Source organism: Phascolarctos cinereus, unplaced genomic scaffold (genome assembly GCF_003287225.1).
Source record: "Phascolarctos cinereus isolate Bilbo 61053 unplaced genomic scaffold, phaCin_HiC Scaffold_2;HRSCAF=192, whole genome shotgun sequence".
NCBI classification, from domain to species: Eukaryota; Metazoa; Chordata; class Mammalia; order Diprotodontia; family Phascolarctidae; genus Phascolarctos; species Phascolarctos cinereus.
Window position 1 is genome coordinate 299,304,976 of NW_027555625.1, and position 23,334 is coordinate 299,328,309.

Genomic DNA, 23,334 nt, shown 5'->3' on the forward strand with positions numbered 1-23,334 from the left:
CTGTGGAATACTGAAGAAGACTGCCTTTTGGTCCCTTTTAAGAAGCTGAGGCTGTAGTGTGTTGGTTCTTTATTGGTTACTGTGTAAGGTATTCATTTCATAAGAAGACTTAGTTTCTCCTGATAGTTAAGTTTAAGGTTAACCCCAATGCTGTTTCTTTTAAACTCCTTATCACCTAGCTTGGGTCATAGATTTTCAGTGTTCTCATCCTGTGGTAGAAATGGTGCTGCTCTTAGCTCTCTTTATTGTGGCTCCTGGTTCCAGGTTTAGATTGCGTATTTCAGTGGCCTTAAAGCAGCTGTCACTTAGAGTTGACTTCTGAGAGGCTGAATGGCTCATCTGACAGCGCCTGGAATATTCTCCAAATACTTGACCATCTGCGATTCCTTCTCCAAATATTCGGTGATCAGCCGACCCTGAAACCAGCAACTTCCCATCTGGGGTGAAAGCACAGACGTGGGCCACTTCTAAAACTCCCTGCCAAAAAATAAAGTAGAAACCCTCTATGGGTTGGGAACCAGAAGACCTGTTCTCAAGTCCCATTTCTGCCACTAAGCAGCCAGGTGACCCTGGCAAGTCACTTCTGATCACCTTCATTCCTCTTTATGAGTGTTGGACTAAATGACCTCAACCACTCCACAAAGAATGTTATTAACTTGTTTTGCTACATGGTTTGGATGCTGTAGGAAATAACTCATTGATTATTAGAGTATATAACTTGCTAACTTAAACCACATTTTCTACCCTCACACACCCACCTGCTGTATCTTACCCTCAGACTCTCTGTGCATGTTCCAGTCGTACAATCCCAGATTTTAACCTATTTAAAAAAGGGGAAAATGTCAAAAATATTGGGACTTGGAAGACCTGGCTTTGGGTCCTACGGGAAGATCAGGTGAACTCATGTTTGAGCTGTTTTTATTATGTAGTCTCTGCACTTTTAAATTTAGGTTCCTGTTATAGAAACAATCTGAACATTGAAAAGAAATCAGTTAAAGCATAGGCTTGTGTGTGACAAATTGTACACATTTTTTACAGAGAAGCAGGGTAATAATGGAGTATACTTGGGGTCTGGTTTTACTAGCTTGTGACCCTGGTCAATTTCTTTCACTGAACTTGTTTTTGTCATCAGGATTGGACTAGTTCCCTTGTAAGATCACTTGTAGCTCTGCCAGCCTGAATGGTGAATAATCTAGCTTGATACACCTACTGTGGCTGGAGGAAGCCTGAAAGCTTTTGTGGAGCTACCTGACCAGCCTTGCTCAGCCTTACCAAGCAACAATCAGGAAACAGAGCAGGTGAGATAGTAGACAAGATGAAAACCTTTTAGGCCATTCTGTAGAGCCAGCCACTGCTTTGGCCACAGCGCACAGGGAATTCAAAGGATTTTTCCTTACGGAGACGTTGTGTATGCTGACTGCATTTATCCCCATTTAGGTCATAGGATCAAAATGTAGCTTCAGGCATAGATGGTGCTTTTGAGGTCATCTAGCCCAGTGGTGCCAAACTCAGGCCACTTATTGATTTAGAAAACCACATATTATCTGTTTTATTGTGTATGTATTTGCTAAACATCTCCCAATTACATTTTAATGTGATTTGGGCCTCAGGAATGCTTACCACCTCTGATATAGCTCAACTCCCCTATCTTACAGTTTGCAGCCTGCTTCCTTAGCAGGTGTAAGGTCACAGAGTTGGGATTTGAATTCAGTTCCTTTGTCTCCAAAGCCAGCCCTTGCCAATAGTACCAGACCTATGGGTAGGGTAGCCAAGCTCCAGCTAGGAGGAAAAAGTGGTAAGGATTACCATCTCAGAGTATTCCGAGCTAGCCATGCGAAGCCCATCGGCAGAGAAGGCCATACTCTTCACCCAGGTCAGATGTCCTAACAGTTTAATGAGGAGCTTCCCTGTCTCAGGCTTCCAGATGAGGATGGTTTTGTCCCAGGAGCCCGAGGCCTGTGGGACAAGTGGGAGTGTTTTGATAATGGTCTTTCCTGAGATGCCTTCTCTCCTTCCTAAGGGACAGGAAGAGAATCCCAGCTTACCAGGAGCCCAGATGGGGAGAAGCAAACACAGCTGACATTTCCTTTGTGGCCTTCCAGTGTTTTTTTTTTAATCTTATCCAATGTGTGTAGATCCCAGACTTGAACTGTAGAATCCCAGGAGCCAGTAGCCTGTCTCAAAGAGATGTGATAAGAGCTTTGGAGAAAGGACCATCTTAGTGTATGTTCTAAGATTCAGTGTTCTAAGAGGCAGAGCCTGCTGCTGGCCAGCCACTAGGGAAGGGATGGGAGAGAGCTGGGTCTTGATAGTGACAAGCAGTAATTGACCCAAATCCTTCCCTCACAGTCAGAGTGGCCATTTATCTGCATAGAAGCCCTTCATGGCAATACACAGGAAAATAGCCATCATCCATTGGGGGATGAAGAAAATTCAGAAGAACTTTTTTAGGTCTATACAGACATGGCTAGCATGACTTGAGAGACCTGAAACCTTTATAGTAGATCCAGCCTTAAAACAAAGATAAAGAAGGTGAGATGGGAAGAGATCGGTGTTGAAATCTATGTCAAGTTTGAAGCCATCACAAATAGCCAGGCTTCAGATGTCTGCTTGGGGGCATATCCAATCATCTTTACATGCTGAATAATTTATGCTAGGCTAGTAAGAGAGATTCCATTAGCTGGTACCTCATGTACCAAGACAACCCTGGAGTTATAAGAAATTTCAAAATAAAAAACTACAGAAGTAAAGAAAAACAGAAGATTGTTATTAATATGTAAAAATGACAATGCTACAAATTAATTTACAATTGGCATACCAATCAAACTTTTGGTTTGCCAAAGTAAACCAAAGGATTACTTTAGAACCAGACAAAATTCATCCAGAGGAACAGAAGAATCTCAAGGAAGATTGGAAAGGAGGGTAGTACCAGATCTTGAACTAGCCAAAAAGAAAAAGCTGTAGTCAAATCTCAAAACAAATAGAAAAACTGACTAATGGAACATGACACAAGTAAGACATAAACAGTGGCCTGGTGTTTGATAAAACCACGAGATACTAACTTGTTGGGGGTAGGGGAAGGGTAGAGAGAATGGATATTGGCAGAGAATTCCCTGTTTGACCAAAACTCCTGGGAAAATTGAGAAGCCATCTCACTTCACACCCTCTACCAACAAAAGCACCAAATGAATACATAACCTAATTATAAAAATAATTAAATGACATTCACAACTATGTTTATAAGAATCCTGGAGATGTAGACAATCAAGATAGGAAATTTTGATTACGTAAAAATGAAAAGCCTTTGCATAAGCAATAAAGCAGAATTTTTCTGAGAAAGATCTTATATTCAAGATACATAGGGAATTGTTGCAAGCATATAAAAGTCATTCCCCAAAAGATAAATGAGCAAAAGATAGGAATAGGCAGTTTTGAAAAGAAATGCAAGCTACCAATAACCATAGGTAAAAAATGCTCCAAATCAAGAGAAATGCAAATTAGAACAATTCTAAGTTTCTGCCTCATGCCCATCAGGTTGACAAAAATGACAAAAAAAGGAAAATGCCAATAAGGGAGAAGGGGGCAGAAAAGGGTAGCAGCAGGTCTTACAAACACAGGCACATCAATGAACTGTTGGTTGAGCTGGGAATTGGTCCAACCATTCTGGAAAGTAATTTGGAACCATATTCAAAAAATTACAAACTATATATACTCTGAGTCAGCAATACACCTACTAGGTATCTACCTTAAAAGAACATATAGATATATATATGTGTATATATGTATGTATATATAGGTATATATGTATGTAGATACATGTATGTGTGCATGCACACACACACATAAACATAGCAGGACTATTGTAACAAAAAAATGAAACATTATTGCATCCTAAGAATAGGGACTAAACCTGTGATTTCCTGGTCAGGATCCTCTTTGTAATTTATAATCTTCCAAAGAGTTGACTAAGGAGTGGCGCAGTGGATAGAGTACCAGCCCTGGAGTCAGGAGGTCCTGAGTTCAAACTTGACCTTAAATACTAGCTGTGTGACCCTGGGCAAGTCACTTAATCCCTATTGCCTTCTCTACACCCCCCCCCCCGAGTCCCCCTTCCTCCCCCAAAGAAAAGGTGGCTAGAATATAGAGAGGTTGAAGTGAGCCCAGGTCTCTCCCTAGCTCTAAGATTAGGCACCTCATGGTGCCTCTCATACAAATTGCATCATAGAAAATGAAAAAAAATAAGATAAATTAAGAGAAACCTGGGAAATTTTATAGGAATAAATGAAGAGTGAAATCAGCAGAACCAAGAGCGTAATTTACACTGACCACAGTAATGGAAAGGAAAATAAGTGAAAGATTGAAGAACTCTGAGCAGTTCAATGACCAAAGTCATGGCTTCAAAGGACTGAAGATGAAACATTCTTCCCAGCTGTTGGCAAAGAAGTAGTGGAGCGCCAGAGAGATGCAAAATGAGACACATTTTCAGATGTGACCTGTGTGTCTGTTTGCTTTGCTTGACTATACTTAGTTATATTTTACATCTGTTTTGGAGGGCTGGAGAAGTTTTAATGGAAAATGGTGGGTAGCAATACTGATGGGGAGCAAAAAAAAAAAAAGAATCAAGAAACATTGAAAAAATACACAGAAGAGAGAGCAGGAAGTGCCGAAGGGCACAGAGACCAGCAGGGCAATTTTGTTTCTACCACGTTAAATGTAACACACATTTTTAAAACACATTGTAAGTAGCCGAAGTTTACAGTTTCATATAGCACCCTCTCTTTCTGTTCTTTGGATACTAAGATGTTCATGTTGATGTTTGTCAAATTCATAATAAAAAAGAGAATTTAAACAACAACAGCAAAGAGACTGGCTATGCCATCTTACACTGGCCATCTTTCTCATCCTCCTCCTCCTCCTCCTCCCACTGGAATCTTAGCCTCTACCCCAAGATGACTGGGTTCTGATAGGTGAACATTCACATTTTCTTGCCCAGAATCCGATATCACCCACTCCACTTCCTGGCTATTCCCAAACCCTGGCACTGTGGGCAGAGGCAACTAGGGTTGATACAGTGAGAAGAGCCCTGAGCCTAGAGTTATGAAGACCTGAATTCAAATCCTGCCTCAGACATTTACTAGCTGTGTGAACCTAGGCAAGTCACTTGAACTCTGTTTGCCTCTATTTCCTCAACTGTAAAATGTCAATGATAACAGCACTTACCTCCCAGGGTTGTTTTGTACCTGTTTGCACCTCGAGCATAGGAGGAATGCTTATTCCCTTCCCTGTTGAATACAGTAAGCACTTAATAAATGTGTTATCATTTTTTTAAAGCCATATTCAAGCACAGTCATCAAAGAGAGATGCAATGCTAGAGAGTGGAAAGAATTCAGGATTCAGGATCAAGGAACAGACTTGTGATTTCAGTGATCTTCCAGACAAGGAAACTCCCAATGCAGGTCAATACCTCCTCTGCAAATTAGTCTTCAAGAGTCCTGAGAGGTTAAGGGATTTCCCCAGGGTCACACAGGTACTATGTATCAGAGGTGAGACTTGAACCCAGTATCTTCCTGATTCTAAGGCCGACTCTCTATTCACTTGGCCAAGGCTGCCCCAGGATAGAAGAGTTAAAATCTCACTTCTGACTCCACCCACTGCATGACTAGGAACAAGTCCCAAATTCTCTGAGCTCCAGTTTACTTCTCTGGAGAATGGGTCTTGTTATCCTCATTTCACGGGTATTATTGTACTGTCTTACCCACCTCAAAACATCCCCTGTGTGGGGAAAATGTTTTCTAAGCTCTAAAGCACTCCAAGGCTTAAAGCCTACCTATCTAAATGCTAACATTCCATGTGCTAACAAAGGTGGGGGAGAAGAGGAGATCACCCCATTTTACCCAGACCTTCAGTAGCTTGGTATGATGGAAACCAGATAGTGAGACTAAAGGGATGTCCTACTTTTCTTTTCCTTGATTGCTTTTTTTCTGGGAATAGTGTTTTGGAAGGAGCTTTGTTTATATGACCCTGGGAGTAGGAGAGGCTAAGGAAGGTAAGGGGAGCACAGGGAGGCTGATAGAAGTTTCGCAACTCAAGCATTTTTGGTATTTCATTCTTTGATGTTCCATGGGGGAGAGGGAATGTTGTTGAAGATTTTTTGGTTTTTTGGGGGAGGGAGGGGCATAGAGGTTGGAATGGCAGGGAGGGTCTGGACTTTATGATTTCTGTGTGGAAATTCCCTTCACCTGTAAATTACCTGCAACTTTGTCTTAGAGAATTGACTGAGATACTGAAAGTGATTTTTCCATAGTCATACTGCTGATATGTGTCAAAAAGCAAGATTTGATTCCTGACTCCAAAAATGGTCTTCTGCTTTACCATGATGCCTTTGGGGGAGGGGACAGGAGGCTGTGATAGTCTGATATTTCAGCAATTGGGTTCACTTTTTTTTTTTGATGAGGCAATCAGGGTAAGTGACTTGCCCAGGGTCACGCAGTAAGTGTCAAGTGTCTGAGGCCACATTTGAACTCAGGTCCTCCTGACTCCAAGGCCAGAGCTCTATCCACTGCACCACCTGTCCCAATTAGGTTCACTTGTAAATTACATTCATAAAGCATTTACTACATGGAGGTGTTGTGCTCAAGGTTAGAGGATGCTAAGATGAAAAAAATCATGTAGTCTTTGCCCTCACTAAGCTTTACAGTCACTTGTGGAGAAGGGACGGGGAGGAATTCAACATCCACAAAGATGAAGCAAGGAGAAATTAATAAAGGACCAAACAGAAATACAGACAAAGTGCTCTAAGAAAATTGGATGGTTGGAAAGAAAACTTTCATCTGAGTAGGGAAGGGTAGAGATGGGGGGGGGGAGGGATGGAAGGAAGATTAGGGACCCTGAGCTAGCTGTCTCCAAGGAAAAGTTTGGTTTTTTTAAATTTAATTTTATGTTAGACAATGGGGTTAAGTGACTTGCCCAGGATCACACAGCTAGTTAAGTGTTATGTGTCTGAGGCTGGATTTGAACTCAGGTCCTCCTGAATCCAGGGCTAATGCTCTATCCACTGCTCCACCTAGCTGCCCCCAAGGAAGAGGTTTTTTTTAGCAGGTAGAGCTGAGGAGTGCATTCCAGGCATAAGGGACAGACACTATGTGTAAATAGTGTCTCCAGGTTGGGATTTAAGAGCAACCATTAATCCAGAATGTCTGGAACACAGTGAGCAAAAAGAGTCATGTGAAATAAGATTGGATCAATAAGCTGGAGCCTAACTGTGGAGGACTTTAAATGCCAGGTTAAGGAGTGAGTTTGTGAGGGCATGAACTAGAGAAGTAAAGAGGAGCATAGACAGGAGAGGTATGTGTTTGTGAATGAATGAGAAAAGCATCTATTAAGTGCTTCCCATGTGCCGGACACTAAGCTGAACAACGTCGTACAAGGGATGTTGTGGGAGGCAGAATGAAGAGAAGTCAGCAAGTGGCTGGATTGGGAGGCAGGGAGGATTTGCAGAGGGCTGGGAGGGGGATAAATAAAATGGAGGAGTTCCAGTTAATCCATACAGGGGCAACTCTTGAAGGTCAAGGTGCCCACCACTGCATGTGCTGAAGAGGGAGGTGACACTTACAAGATATTTTGAATTGGGAGAAAAGTCACTGCTTTGGATGGCATCCCGATGTCCAAGGAGTTGAGTGATGGTTTGGCCCGTCTAAAAGAGAAGGAAAATCTGTTGAAATGTATACGTCAAACTAGTATACATGCAAAAGAGAAACATTAGAAGTAAGGGATGTGAAGGATCATCTAGTCCAGCGTCCTCTTTGTGAACGAGGAAACTGAGCCTCAAAGAGGCTGTGACTTGCCCAAAGTATCATAGTTGGGATTCAAACCTAAGCCTCCTGCTGTCCAGGTCCTCTTCCACTATGTTCTATTGCCTCCTACACGCATTCCCACCAAAAAAGAAACAGGTGTAAAGCAAAGCTGACCATTGTCACTACTTCTCTTTGACATAGTTTAGAAATCCTCGTTCTAAGAGCCCTCTCAACTCTAATAAATGGTTTCTATGTTCTGATCTTTCCTATGCTAAAATCTGATTTAACTTGCATTCCTCAGAGATTCCTAATACTGTAGATTTCTCTATTCGTTTCAACCCCACTGCTCCTAGTGAAGTTAGTTAGTGTATAAAATACATGTATTAAGGGACTCTTTGTAGAACAATGATCCCTGATGAAATGTGAACAAGTGATCCCTCATTTTGTGGGTTTGGTTTTAGTGAATTTATATTAGCTGAGTTTCCTAGGGTAGACCACGTAGGGCTTTGAAGGGGGGAAAGCCCTATTCCTGGGAAGCCTAATTCCTTAAACACCTTACCACCACCACCACCATACCCAGTCTTCCCCCATTCCCATACCTGTACTTCCCAGAGTATAGCCTTGCGGTCCCAGCCTCCAGATGCCAGCTGTTTGGAGTCTGGACTGAAGCTGACTGTCTCCACACCCCTGGAGTGACCTGGAAGACCCCAGCGCAGGCCAAAGTATGTAAAACAGAAACAATGAGCTCCCAGCACTGGTCTCCTGCCCTGTCTGTGCCATAAAAGGAGTGGCATAAGGCAGAGGAAAGGTGGTGATTGGGCTTCTCTTGCCATATACTCAAAGGGGTGACTTTCTAAGTACATATATACAATGTGCCTTAGAGGGCTAAAGGTAAGAGCCAGGTTGTGACACTTACTATTTGTCCTGGGATCACCTGTTCACCAACCTCCCAAGTTTTATGAGAATTTCTTATACTTGGATGGGGATTCCTTTGGAAGTGATGAGGGAATTCCAAGGGATGGTCAGTCACTGTGTAGATACAGGACCTCCCTTCCTTGGGACCTTGCCCACCTCTGCCTATCCATAGCTTTGAATATTTGGTATGAACATAGAGAGCCCTGGGAAACCCTGAAATGAATAATGGTGGCTTACTTTGAAAGTACTTCAAGTTTCATAAGAGATGATGACCTCACACTAATCCTGAACCATATATATTAGGTGTGCCTCACAGGATAACTCATCATTTTCTGGATGATGAAATTGAGGTAATGAAGGTAAAGAGATTTACAAAGATCACAAAAACAGGATAGATGAGACTTGCTTGAAAAAGATCTAGGGATGTTAGTGGACCATAAATTCAAGGTGAGTCAACAGTATGATGTGGTAGTAAAAGGAAAAAAACAAAAACAAAAACAAACAAGAAAAGCAAAATCCTATTATGATCTCGGGCTGAATTAAGAGCAGAGCAGCTTTTTGGAAGAAGGAGGTGATAGGCTCTCTGTACTAGGCCCTTCTCAGGACTCAGCTGGAATATTGTGTTCAGTTCTACACTGTTGTTCATCCTTCATTTTACAAATGACATTACAGGGTGAAGTCCTGCTTTGAGTCTAAATTGGACTTAAGTGAGGCAGAGTTGCACAAAGTCTTCAGCTTTTCTCTCCCTCTCTCTTCCATAGTCATCAAAGTCCAGTGGCAAGACAAAAGTGTAGAGGACTGGAAATGGGCTGAGATGCAGCAGATGACCTTGGCGTCTTTGATGACTGTCCACCCTCTAAGTGCTCCACAGCCCCTGCTTTCACCCCTCTCCCTCACTTCAAAACTATCTCAGCAGATGGGCCAAAGCAGATCAAGGTAAATGACAGGCCTCAAACCTGTATATGAGTTAGGGGGATGAGCCTTTAAAGACTCCCCCCAGCAGAATGGGTAGATGAAAACAATTTCTTCCAATTCTAAGCTAGTCTATAGTTTAAGAAGAGCATAAGCCGGTGAGTGTTCAGAGGAGAGCAATCAGAATGGTGAAGGGCCTTGAGTTCATATCACAAATAATCAATAGCAAGCATTTATTAAATAAGTGTTTTCTATGTGCCAGGCACCAGCTAAACTCTGGGGATAGAAGGACCAGTTGAAGAAACTGGAGATGATAAGAATGGGCAGCTGGGGTGGGATGGGGAAGAACATGATAATTGTCTTCAAGAATTTGAAAGGTCATCATGTAGAAGATGGGTTAACCTTGTTTTGTTTGACCCCAGAAGAAAAATGGGTAGAAGCTGAGAATAAGACAAATGGAGACTCGATGTCAGGAAAACATTCCTAACAGAGTTATCCCAAAGTGGAATGGGCTGCTTCAGGAGGTGATAAGTCCCCCTCCTTGAAGGTCTCCAAGCTGTAACTGGATGACCAATGATCATGTACTGATATAGTGAGGATTCCTGGTACTTGAACTTGAACTTGGGTCTTTGGACTCTAAGCCCAGTCTTTTTCCCCTCAGCAGGAGAGAACAGGAGACCTGGATTGGAATCCTGAGAAAAATGAGCTTAAGAGAAGTTATGGTTTTGGAGGCAATTGGGGTTAAGTGACTTGCCCAAGGTCACACAGCTAGTAAGTGTCTGAGGTCAGATTTGGCCTCAGGTCCTCCTGACTCCAGGGCTGGTGTTCTATCCACTGCACCACCTGGCTACCCCAAGAAGTTATGTTTTGACTTAACCTTTTAGATTTCAAGATGACAGAGCCATTGGCATTCAAAGCCAAACATTTGTACTCTAAGTTCAATATATTTCTGTGGAATAAAGGGAGGAATGAACCAGGACTTGGTGAGAAAGAAGGAGCTCCCATGTATCCTTGGAAGGAGGCAGGAACTTTCATAGTTTGAAGCCTAGAGGGGGCTCCTGTCAGAAGCGATGAGCACCATGGGCTTCTCTGGAGCTCCAACAGGAGCTATGAGCTCTCTCTACCCTCCTGGTTTCTCTTCAGACTCGGGACCAGGACCTGGCCTAGCTTCCTACTGTTTGTTGTAGCATCATAGGACACACAGCTGGAACAGAACTTGGAGGTTATCTAGTCCAAGGGTGGCAAACAACAGGTCAAGGGCCGAATCCAGCCGGCTGCCGGTTGAACTAAGAATGGTTTTTATGGTTTAAGATTTTTTAAACATTAAAAATCATTCTTAGCTTGCTGAGTCATTTTTCAGTCGTGCCCAACTCTTTGTGATCCCATCTGGGGTTTTTTGGCAGAGATACTGGAGTGGTTTGCCATTGCCTTCTTCAGCTTATTTTACAGAAGAGGAAACTAAGGCAAACAAGGTTAAGTGACTTACCCAGGGTCACACAGTTAAGTAAGTGTCTGAGACTGGATTTGAACTCAGGAAGATTCCAAGCCAGTACTCTGTTCTTAACTTGAGGGATGTACAAAAACAGATCTGTGTTGGGCCTCAGGCCATAGCTTGCTGACCCCTTATCGAGCTTAGTGCTTTCCTTATATAGCTGGGAAAACTGAGGCCCAGAGAGGGGCTTGTTTAATGGCACACAGGTAGAAGTATTAGAAAAGGATTCAAACCCAAGTCCTCTGATCCACACCAAACTCTATCTGAAACCAGTGGTGATCACCTGGCCCAAGGGCCTTTCTCCCTGCCTCCCCCCCTCCACACCCCAGTCTCTTTGGTTCAGGTCACCTCTCAGAACCTGGAGGCACTCAGTGGTTTGGACATCCCATAGCCGGACTGTGCAGTCACGAGAGGCACTTGCAAAAAATCTGCCATTAGGAGAGAATCTGCAGAATAACACTGGACCTGTAAAAGAGAGAAAGCAGAACTGGGCCCATTGTGTTGGCAGCTCACAATAGAATTGGGAAGAACAGGCTCCCCCAGGGAATTACACAGTGTGTGTAGGCTATGGAAAATGTAGGGTCTGAGCCTTTGAGAATGAGGCCCAATAGTCTGGCTTCCTGCAGGTCAGCTAAGTTATGGGCATCCTCTAAGGCTGAAGAAAGCCTGCTTTCATGTATGCTGCTTAGATACTAGGACCCAGGCCCAGCCCTAGCCCTAGAGACATCCCCTGTAAAACCAGAGATGTTAATGACCTAGACCCCATCCAATAGAGTCTTCTATATCAATGGACTTGGAAGAATAGGGTTATAGGAACTGAGATTTTTGAAGAGGCCCATTTAGACCCCGCATTTTACAGATGAAGAAATTGAGGCTCCTAGGGAGAAAGAGGCTTACCCAAGGTAACATAGCTAGTAAGTGATCCTAACAATAGTATCCAAGACTAAGGAATTAGTAGTCCTACTGCGCTCTCCCCTGGTGAACTACATCTGGGGTACTGTGCTTGGTTCTGTACGCAACATTTTTAGGAAGGCCATTGACAAGTTGGAAGGAGTCCAGAGGAGAGTAACCAGAATGGTAAGAGGACAAACGAGGGTTAAACCATGCCAGGTGAGGATGGTTAACCTGGAGAAAAAAAGGCATAGTGAGGACAGGCAGCTAGGTGGCAAAATGGATGGAGTGCTGGACCTGGACTCAGGAAGAAGAGAAGACCTGAGTTCAAATCCTACCTCCGACCCTCATTAGCTATGTGTTCCATGGCAAGTCATTTAACCTCTGCTTCAGTTTCTTCACCTGTAATATGAGAGTAACAGCACCTATATCACAGGGTTATTCTGAGGATCAAATGAGATAATATTTGTAAAGTGCATTGCTAACCTTAAAGTGCTATACAAATGCTAGTTATTATAACTATTATTATTGTCTTCAAATATTTGGAGGGTAAGAACTTTTGCTATGCTTGGCTTAACCAAGCAGAATTGGGAGTAATGGGGAGAAACTGATTGCAGGGAGAGAGAGAGAGAGAAAGAGAGAGAGAGAGAGAGAGAGAGAGAGAGAGAGAGAGAGAGAGAGAGAGAGAGAGAGAGAGAGAGAGAGAGAGAGAGAGAGAGAGATTTGGTGCAGCATGAGAAAACACTTCCTAATAATCACCCATGTCCAAAAATGGAACAGGTGTCTCATAAAGTGTTAAACTGCCCGTCATGGGAAATCTTCAAGTGAAGGCTGGATGACTACTTGTTGGGATTGTTGTAGAAGAAATTTCTGTTCAGAAACAGGTTGGACCAGATGGTCTTTTGAGGGCCACTTCTGATTTGAGATTCTTTGATTCAGAAAACCTGTTTTTCATTCTTGGTTCGAAACTTACTGACCTTAAGCAAGCAGCATTAAGCACTGAGGGCACAAAGACAAAACTGATAAAAGTCCCTGTTCTCAAGGAATTTATATTTACAGCAGCTATGAGATTCACAATCACCTGACTCCTCAGACTTCCTCTCCATCTTGCCCCTCAAGCTCTTCCCAGCCTCTTTTTCTGTTTTGTCTTCACCCATTAGAAAAGTTAGCTCCTTGAGGACAGGAACTATTGCATTTGCTTGTAATTCTATCCCCAGCACTTAGCACAGCTCCCAGCATGTAGTATGCATTTAATAAGTGCTCTATCTATCTACCTATCATCAATCTATTATCTGTCTCTATATCATCTATCATTATCTATCATCTGTCCTTTATCATTTATCAATCATCTATATACATATCTACCTATCATTTATTATCCATCATCTATGAATCATTTATATAACTACCTACCTATCTACATACCTGTCTGTCTGTCTATCTATCTATCTATCTATCTAGTGTTTCTCATTCCTTTAATCTCTCTCAGCCTTAGTTTCTTCATCTCTAAAATAGGGATAATAATACTTTCACTAACTCGCTCAACTTCAAAGTGCCATACAGAGGTAATAGATTATGTGTTGTCAGTGTTCCAGGCCACAGTCAGAAAAGGTGAGATTCCAGGCCTAAGCATCATTTTCCTCTTCCTCCCAGGCTGGGGATAATCAATGGATCTCTTGTTTCCTAACTGTGCATTCAGCTGAAGATTCTCTCAGTGCACAAACTGAGAGTAATGGTAGCAGGAGGGGGGTGGGTGGGGGGTGGAGGTGGCCCAGGGGAATGTTTCCACTGTTGATTGGAAAGTTTATTGGACAGAAGTGGATGAAGAAAAGGAGACATTTGGGGGAATCTGGCTCTGGAGGGCTTGAATTGAGGGATTTTGTCACAGTACAAATGAGATGATGTCTTATCTTGGGAGAACAGAAGTTAATAAGCCAGCAGAGACAGCCTGAGTTTCAAAAGTGGTAGAGGTATAAGATTCAATATGTGATCAAAGAACCATAAATTGGCAAAAAAGGCTTGACTGTGAAGGTAATGAAGGTGTTCAAATGAAGGTTGGAAGATGTTATTGGGGAGATTGTGAAGGGCATTTCTATGGAGGTAAGGGGTTGGTCTAGATGGCTTTCATGGTCTCTGTCATCTCTGGCAGCTAGGAGACCTGGGTTCTAGACCTGGCTCTGCCATACCAACTCATAGTCTTTTCATCTGTAAACCAAGGGGACTAGACTCAACCCTTTAATAAAAGGATTTGTTCTGTGAAGTTTGGATTCAGTCAGAGGACCGCACTTAAGGACCTAGAGGGCCACATGTGGGTTCCAGGCCACAGGGAACCTGTAGACTAGAGGATCTCTACTGTACCTTCTAGCATTGATATGATATGATTCTAGGAACTGACTAGATAGATAGACAGACAGACAGATAGATATAGCTGTGTTGCTAAATGGCTACATAGAGAGGAGAGGGGGGAAGATGAAAGGAGGGAGGGAGGGAGGTGGAGAGAGAGAGAGATCCTTCAACACTGATGGTCTGTGGTTTGGTCAGTATCATTGGTCATTTGGTCACTCCATTCACTAACACACCTCACAACCCCTTCCTGACTTAGGGCAGTTGATATGGCTGAAAAAATTCATACCCTGGTGTCCAAACCTTACTACTGGAGACCTGATCGAGGCTAGTTTTCTGACAATAGACCCTTCACAGTTATGTTCTCATTGCCAGGTTTTTATTCCAGCCTGTTGGGGTCTATCCAAGTTTATGCTCTGCTGCCATAGTTTCCAAGAAACCAAGGCCACTGCTATGAGACATCAGAGGAAGATTTTATCAGGCAGCTACATAGATATTGTGAAAAATGAGGGGAACTGAACTCTGGACTTATTTGTAATCAACAAAAAAAGGAGCTGACAAGAACTTTGGAAAGTCTCTTTGGGAAACACTAGGCATAGCACAGTTCATTCCCTAGACTTTTTTAAATTAAAAAATGTTTGAATTTTTAAAAAATCTATTTTTTCTGCCTCTCAGCTTCTTTCCTCATTGAAGAATAAAACAAAACAAAATTATTGTAACAAATATGTATGGTCAAGCAAAACAAATTTCTGCATTGGCCATGTCAAAAAACTATATTTCAAGCTGCATCCCGAGTCCATCACCTTTCTGAAAGAGGTGGGTAGTATGCTTCATTTCATTATGGGTCTCTCTGGAATTGTGGTTGGTCATTGCATTAGTTAGAATTTTTTAAAATTATATTTTATTTTCCAGTTACATGTAAAATAATTTTTAATATTCATTTAAAAATGTTTACTTCACTGTTTATCTGCTCCTCCAAGTCTTCCCCCATTTCCCTGAAATTATCCCTCTCATTATTTCTTACAGAACAATAATATTCCCTAATTGATGGGAACATCTTTAATTTCTGTTTCTTTGTCACCACAAAAAGAACTGCCACAAATATTTTGTACATATTGGCCCTTTCCCTCTTTTTTAATCTCTTTGAAGTGTCGGTCTACTATCGATGCAATGTTCTTAGGGGAGAGTGTATGCACAGTTGAGTGACTTTTGGGACATAGGTCCAAATCATTTTGCAGAATGGCTGGACCAATTTACAACTCTACCAACATTGCATTAACATGCCTGTTTTTCTACAGCTCTTCAAAAATTTTTCAATCTTATTCTGTTGTCAACTTTGAAATCTCATGGGAATGAGATAGGACCTCAGAGCTGCTTTAATTTGTATTTCTCCAATTTTAAAATGATTTGGAAGATTTTTTTTCATACGGTTATATTGATAGATAGCTTGGATTTTCTTTTCTTGAGAACTGTCTGTTCATACCTTTGACTACTTATCAATTGGAGAATGGCTCTTATCTTATAAATCTGAACCAATGCTTATATATCTTGGAAATGAGATCCTAATCTGAGAAACCTGTTGCAATTTTTTTTCTTGAGTTATCTGTTTCTCTTATAAGTTTAGCTGCATTGGTTTTGTTTGTGCAGAAACTTTTGAATTTTACATAAACAAAATTATTCTTTTTATCTTTTGTGACCCTCAAAGCAATTTCTTCCTTTCTTATCTAATTTGTTTAAGATGTTACCTTTTATGTCTAAGACATTTATTTATCCATTATCACTTAGATTTCAAAAAAGCAAATTTTTAAAAAGTTTGAAGAAAAGATAGTTAAGATGATCTCATTGTCAAAGGATCCGTAAAAAGAGTTCCTAAGAATGAAATTATAACAATGCAATTTAGAATTATTCCAATAAGAAAGAAAGGGGGGGGGATGTCTACAAAAGTCTGACATTACTGCACAATAAGCTCCACTGAGTTTAAATCAAAAGGGACAAGTTAGAATGGAGAATGAATCCAAAAGGGTGGCAAAAGGGTCTTGTAAGAAGAATGTCATGAAGGTCATATATAACCCAGAGTAAGCTAAAGTTCGTGAATTAAGCTAAGGCAAAAAAGATGGGCTTTAAGGGAAGAGGGGTGGAAGGTTATTTTGGGAGCAATAATAAAAGCTCACCCACAAAATGCTTTCCTCATGAGGACCCTGAGAAGTTTGGGGGGTGGGGAATGCAATATTATCTTCCTTTTACAGAAGAAGAAGCTGAGGTTCAAAGGTAAGTGCTTTGCCCAAAGAGACACAGCCACAAATGGGGACGCATGGATTTGAAGAGTCTTCTGATTATTCAATCAGGCAGTCTCCTCCTCCAGAACCACGCAAGCAAGGGGTGGGTTGGGGCTGCTGGGAAGGGATGGTTTGATTGATGTTAATAAAAGGAACTCAGAACCACTCCAAACCTATTTTTTTCCCTTCTTTTTCTGTCAAGGAGAGGCAGTGTGAAGGTGGAAGGGTCCTAAGGAGGGGCCCTTGGAACAGAATGTTGGGAAAGGGATCTGAGATTATTTGGTTCAATAGTACCTTATAAAGAAGGCAAAAGTTGAGATAGGCTCCCAACACTTCTCTTACAACCCCAGCAAAATTCAAACCCTCTGAGAGCCAGATCAACAAGGACCAAAGACCTAGAGAGCCTCGCTACTGTGCATGGACCTGGAGTTTTTCTTACTGCCCCGTACTCTCCCGAGGGCAGCCTGAGCCCCAAAGTGGCTCGTCTGAGAGTGCTGGAAGAAGCCCGCCTCTACTCCCTCCCTACACTCCCTCCTGCTTTGCCCTGAAGTCGTCTGATGCTGTTCCAACTCTCGATCGGGGTGTCAGCCTCTGACACTTGGCAGAGAGAAGTGGGCATCTATCTATCCCTGACGGCCTAGGCCTACCTGCAGTTAGTTATGCCACAGCGCACGGACCCCGGGGCGATGTTGGGCGCTGGTCTGCAAGCAAGCTGGAGGGCAGAGGAGGGGGCGCGGGAGCAGGAGGGGTGGGAGATGAGAGACCGGTTGGGACGCCCGCGCCGCCCACCTTTGTGACCCTTCAGCTTCCGCAGCAAATTTCCAGTCCGAGCCCCCCACATGTACACCTTGTTGTCATCACAGCACGTGAGGAGGATCCGAGTGTCCGGAGAGAAGGCGCACGAATTGACCTGGGAAGGAAGAATTCTATTGGATTCCGTTCCAAAAGGAAGTAGCCAGATAACCCGGAAAGAATGCCTGGCTCAGAGGCGACTCTCTGAGTGTGGGTCATTTCATCTTTCTAGGCCTCAGTTTCCTCATCTGCAAAGTGAGGAGGTTGAATTAAACAGTCTCAAGAAAGGCTCTAAATCCGTGATAATGTTTTAATTTACTTGTGACTTTCGTCATCAATAACAACAGTATTCCTCCATTTGGATACACTTCATTCCATAATTTAATTCAATTTGAAAACTGCCATTAAGTTTGACAGTTCAATAATTTAATTCGTAATTCCGCTCACCAAGCTCCGTGAAAACAGTGCCTTATGTAAACTTCTGTCCCTCAACAATGCAGACAGTAGGTTTTAAATAAATGTTTATAAAATTTAGTTTAACTGCTGGGTACTAGGGAACTACACTTCTGCTTTAGTCCTTTTCCCTTGTCTGTATCTCTCTATCTGCTCTGTTTCTCTTTCTGTCTCTCTGTCTCTGTCTCTCTGTGTCTATGTCTGTCTCTTTTTCCCTCTGACTCTATGATCTTATCAGCTCCTTATGAGTTCAATCAACCCCATGCAGAGGATTCCCAAATCTTTATACCATTCCTTCTATTTCCAGAGCTCCACTGTACATCATCAGCCATCTCCTGGACATCTCTAATTGGATTCTCATCTTCTGGGCTCTCCAATCCATAATGTCCCTTAAAGCAGGGATCTGAGCCCATTATTCCCCTGCTTTCAGTGGTTCCTTATTATCTCTAAGCTAAAATTCAAGCTCTTCCATTTACATTTTTAAAGCCCTAAATTACAATGTATCTCAAATCTACCTTCTTCCCCAATTATTTCTCATGATTCCCCTTTGTTACTCCCTCAAAGGTTTCAGCCAATTGCCCTACTTACTCTCCCCACACTTAGCCGTCCATCTTCCCACCTCACTCCCTCCTCACCTCTACTTCCTAGAATCTCTATCTTCCTTCTAGGCTCAGTTTCTGAACCACCTCCTACAGGAAGCCATTCCTGATCTCCCTTGTTACTGACCTCTCTCCTGTCTCAAATTATATGAGTATATTTATTATCTGTTTACATGTTGCATTTTCCTAGTAAAATTTAATTGCCTTGAGGGTAGGGATTCCTTTTGTTTTGTCTTTTTATCTCTAGCAAAAGTGCCATGCACATACTGCTTAACCAATGCTTGCTGGATTGGTTGGAAGGTTAAAAAAAAAGTCTAGTTAAAACAGTTCCAGCTTTCATTGAACTCACAGGGGGAATGATAGGAGAATGACAGTGATAATTGTCCTCATTTCTATACCAACTTTGTGATTTAGAGAATCTTTTCTCATCAAGCTTGTGAAACAGACCATGCAAGTGCCCCTTGACAGAGAAGGAAACAAGATAAGTGAGTTTGTGAAGTGGCTTGCCCAAGATTACCTAGCTAGTAAATTCTGGTATCAGGGTGAAAACCCAGGCCTCCTGACCAAATCCAGAGGCCTCTCCACCTTTTTGTGGGGCTGCTTCCAGGTCCTCGGCAAAGAACAATACCCTAGAAGTCACATGACCTGGGTTAGATTGCTGACAGTGCTACTTCTTAGCTGGTTGATCTGGGAGCCACTTCACCCTTCTGAGCCTCTTTTTCTTCATCCTACGGAGTGAGGAGTTTAGACCAAATGATCTCTAAAGTCCCCTCCAGCTCTACCCGCTAATCTGACTTTTTAAGGTATTTCCTATGACATCATCACATTTTGACAAATACACAATCGATTATAATACATAACATCTAAGTGAGTCAAAGATGTACAAGAGTGGTACATGAGGTCTGAGGAGACTGGGAGGAGAGTCAAGGAATACTTCAGGGAAGAAGGGGCTTTGAACTGGGGTTTAAAGGATAGGTAGGAATCCAACAGGAAAGAGGGGAAAGGTTAAGGGTCAATGAGATAATGTGAGTAAAGATATGCATAATGGGAAAGCATGGGAGACATTTGCCATGTGTTGAGTCGTTTGGTTAAAGCATATAACGGTTCAAGGAAAGAAAGAATGAAATATAAAGCTGGAAAGGTGGGGGTGATGACTGATGGTATTGAATGGCTTGTATTGATACGATGGTGTTGATGCCTTGAATGCCAGGAGGAGGTGTCTGAACTTATCGAGAAGGTAAAAGGAAAGGTTTTGAGCAAAAGTGTGATATGACCAGATCTATGCATAAAAAGCATATGCATATAAGCAGGTCACTTACTTTTGCTGGGCTTCAGTGTGCTCCTCTGTTAAATGAGGGGCCTGAACCAGATGATCTATAAGTTCTCTTCCACTTCTCTCCCATTAGATTATTCCACCTAACTGCAAGATGACTTAATTAGAAGGGCAGCAACACTATCTTAGGGGGGCCATTGTAATTGTCCAATGAGTGATAAAAGGATCGGGGCTGGAATTGTGGTAGAGAGAAGATAGAGGGTTCAAACATGTGATTGACTGTTTGGGTATACGAAATGAGGGAAAGGAAAGAGTCTGAGATTACCAAGACATCGAGATGTGATGATTCCCCAGACCGCAAAAGGGTAGTCAGGAAGGGTAGCATTTTGAGCGAAAAATTAGATGGGGGTGTGCTGAGAATAGGGAAGGCAGAAAGAGGCTTGATAGCCCAAGCAGCACCAGAGAAAAGGGGTATGTGCTGTCCTGGGGGCCCAGGTAGCCCGCTCCTCCAACTCGCCACAGCTTTGGCCTCTATCCACATCCCCCGCTTACCTCCCCCTTGTGACGACTGAAGTATTTTATACTGCCCACGGTCAAAGGCGCCCAGGCCTTTCCGGTTGGTGAGGGTGGGGTCTGAGGGGTCTGGGTGGAGGACGTTGATGTGGTTTCAGATGTAGCTTTGTCGGGGCTTCGATCGCGAGGGCTTTGATCGCCGGCCTTTCCCCACAACCCAGGCAGCTCTCTCATGGTGACTGTGGATCTGGGCATGGTAGGGCTGTTCTGGGGGAGCAAGGGGTGGGGAGGGGGTTGTGTACGCTGGGGTCTCCATGGTGACCGCCCCGCCCAGTTTCCTCCCCTTTCCTCTCCTCCGAAGTCCGGCTTAACTCCACTAGGGGGAGCCGTCAGCATTCTCAAACAGCAGCTATTAAACGCTTGGTGTGTACTGAGAATCCCTGTGATCCACGCGAGAGATACTGGAGAACCCTAGCCTTCGTGAATTTTAGGGTATGTATAGGCGGCATGGTAGAGGGGAGAATATACTGCTGGGCTTGGAATCTGGCTCTGACACTAAATATATAACTCAGCCAGAGCCAGTCTCCCACTGGCCCTCTTTGAGCCTCTCGGTTTATTTATCTGTAAAAATGAGGATAATAAACTTTGTAATCCCTGCCTCACAGGGCTTTTAGAAGGAAGACATTTTATAAACCTTGAAGAGCTTGTATAAAAATATGAGCGAGTTTAAAAAAATACTTGTAGGGTCACAGCTAGAAGGGACCTCAGAGGCCATCTAGACCAGTGGATTGGATCAGATAAAACTGTAATTGAGAAATATTTAATGAAATAAATAAAAATAAAACAGAAACATACTATTACAAATGCAAAAATACAAAAGAACACAGATAATGCTAATATAAGACAGCTAGATGACCCTGGGCAACTCACTTAATCCTGTTTGTTTCAGTTTCTTCATCTACAAAATGAGCTGGAGAAGTAAATGGCAAACCACTCCAGTACCTTTGCCAAGAAAACTCCAAATGGAGGAACAAAGAGTTGGACATGACTGAACAAGAAATTGTTAATGTGTGGCTTTCTAGGTCAATATGCATTCCTTATGTACAGTTTAGTGGCCCTCATTTATGTTTGTGTTTGACACCACTGATCCAGACCAACCCCTTCATTTTACAGGTGAGGAAACTGAGTCCCAGGAGCATTGAAGTGGCTTGCCCAAGGCCATGAAGGTAGCCAAGCTGTCAGAGGTAGAATTTGACCTCTAGGTCCTCTGACTCCAAAGTTAGTGATTGCTGTGAAAGATTTGGCATCTTATCACTCTGGGTACCATATGACACCTACCATGTTTCCTGAGTTGCCAATCTCCCGGTGGCAAACCAGTAAGTGATTTACCTCTCTGAACTTAACAGCCTGGTCTTGGGACAACATGTACGTGTAGATTGTCACCAGACCCACAGCTGAGAACTTTCCAGCTTAGAGAACCCAGGGCTACCTGGATGTGATGTATCAGAAGAGGCTTCTGTTGGAGTCAGAATATCATAAATGCCATCAAGCCATCAAAACAAAGTGCTCTGAAGATCAGAGGAGGTGGAGGGATTGCTTCTAGATGGAGCAAGCAAGGGAGGCTTTTGGGAAGTAGTGGCACCTGTGGTATGCCTAGAAAGAAGGCAAGGATTCCAACTTGAAAGAGATGAAGAAGGTGAGACACGAGGTCTAAGGAACTGGGCCCAGATACTGAGATGGGAGAGGTGTGACAGTCTTTCCACTATACCTTTAAGGCTGTTGTTCATTTGTTTCACTCTTGTCTGACTCCTTGTGATTCCATTTGGGGCATAGATAATTGGAACGGTTTGCTATTTCCTTCTCCAGCTCATTTTATGAGGCAGACGGGGTTAAATGACTTGCCCAGAGTCCTACAGTTAGTAAGTGTCTGAGGCCAGATTTGAACTTGAGAAGATGAGTCTTTCTACCTCCAGGCCTCGAACATGGTGCAACCTAGCTGCTCACCTTAAGGCTTGCTCTTGGCAAATCTGCATGGTTAGTAGTAAGGCTAATAGGATAAGGCAGTGCATGGGGCCAGACACCTTCTAGCAGATAATGTAATTTGATTCAACAGTCTTAGGAATTTGGCAGTTGCTGTTAAGCAACTTGAGGGCAGGGCCCACATCTCTTTTGTCCTAACATCCAGTGGATGCTTGCTTACCAAATGTCAGTAAGTTCGGCATCCCAAACTCAAAACCAGATTTTCTGAATCATAGAATCTCTGAGTTGGAAGAAGACTTCAAAGACCATCTGATCCCACCCACACCTCAACAGAAATTCCCCCTACAGCAGCCCCAACAACTGCTCAATTAGCCTTTGCTTGAATGTCTCCCATGATGGGAAACTCACTACCTTATAAGAAAACCCATTTCATTTTTAGATGTGGTTGATTAGGATGTTTGTATTATGTTAAGCACAAATCTGTCTCTGAGATCAATCCTCTCTCCCTCCATGCCCGTTACTCCTAGTACTGCCTTGCTGAGCCAAACATAACAAGAATTATTACTTTTCCACATCATAGGCCTTCAAATACTTGAAACAACAATACTGTCCCTACTAATTCTTCCTCATCTGATATAGTCTATAGTCCTCTCACCATTCTTGTTTCCTCCTCTAGACACATTCTACCTTGCTAATGGCCTTCCTAAATATATGGCATCTAGGACTATGCACAGTACTTCAGATGTGGTTCAACTAGGAAAGAACACAGTAGGACTATCATATACTACTGATACATCCTTTGGACCATTTACTGGTTGTGTGACCTTGGGTATGTCCCTTTTCTTCTCTGGGCCTCTCAGTTTCTTCATTTATAAAATAACAGATCTAGGCAGGCCCCTTCTAAAATGTATAATCCTAAAGGCCTTCTACATTTCAATGAATCCCATGACCACATGATATCCATCTTCATGTATTTGTGCAGGCTGGCCTCTGTGCTTGGAATCCAATCCTCCTTCATCTTTATCTCTCAGAATCCTGAGCTTTCTTTATGGCTTGGCACAGGCACCACTTTCTCCATGAAGCCTGCACTGATTCCCCCCCC

The 23,334-nt window shown here is 42.8% G+C and overlaps 1 protein-coding gene across 5 annotated transcripts; it reads right to left on the reverse strand.

Moving 5' to 3' along the window:
* Nucleotides 1-52: 52 nt before the first annotated feature.
* Nucleotides 53-20,586, reverse strand: WDR38 (WD repeat domain 38). 5 transcript variants are annotated; one of them, XM_020967521.2, is made up of 9 exons: nucleotides 20,292-20,586; nucleotides 17,412-17,532; nucleotides 11,461-11,577; nucleotides 8,393-8,564; nucleotides 7,613-7,693; nucleotides 5,221-5,282; nucleotides 1,807-2,015; nucleotides 773-820; nucleotides 53-477 (listed from the first exon to the last, which is right to left on the reverse strand). In XM_020967521.2, exons 1-9 carry the CDS (start codon nucleotides 20,505-20,507, stop codon nucleotides 205-207), a joined length of 1,299 nt encoding a protein of 432 aa, XP_020823180.1. In that variant the 5' UTR covers nucleotides 20,508-20,586; the 3' UTR covers nucleotides 53-204. The 5 variants fall into 5 exon arrangements, with proteins under 5 accessions (XP_020823180.1, XP_020823179.1, XP_020823181.1 ...); XM_020967520.2 differs by lacking the exon at nucleotides 5,221-5,282 and adding an exon at nucleotides 2,046-2,178 and having other exon boundaries at nucleotides 1,807-1,956; nucleotides 20,292-20,584; XM_020967522.2 differs by lacking the exon at nucleotides 5,221-5,282 and adding an exon at nucleotides 2,046-2,174 and having other exon boundaries at nucleotides 1,807-1,956; nucleotides 8,393-8,490; nucleotides 20,292-20,579.
* Between the last annotated feature and the right edge of the window lie 2,748 nt (nucleotides 20,587-23,334).

Bases quoted from the DNA above. Each gene is read 5' to 3' on its own strand.
- WDR38 (XM_020967520.2), bottom strand. From the start codon at position 20,507: ATGCCCAGATCCACAGTCACCATGAGAGAGCTGCCTGGGTTGTGGGGA. The intron at 1,957-2,045 runs GTAAGCTGGGAT...CTTGTCCCACAG, and splicing joins TCTCCCCATCTGGGCTCCTG to GCCTCGGGCTCCTGGGACAA. The intron at 478-772 runs GTAAGATACAGC...ATTTTTTGGCAG, and splicing joins CATGCACAGAGAGTCTGAGG to GGAGTTTTAGAAGTGGCCCA.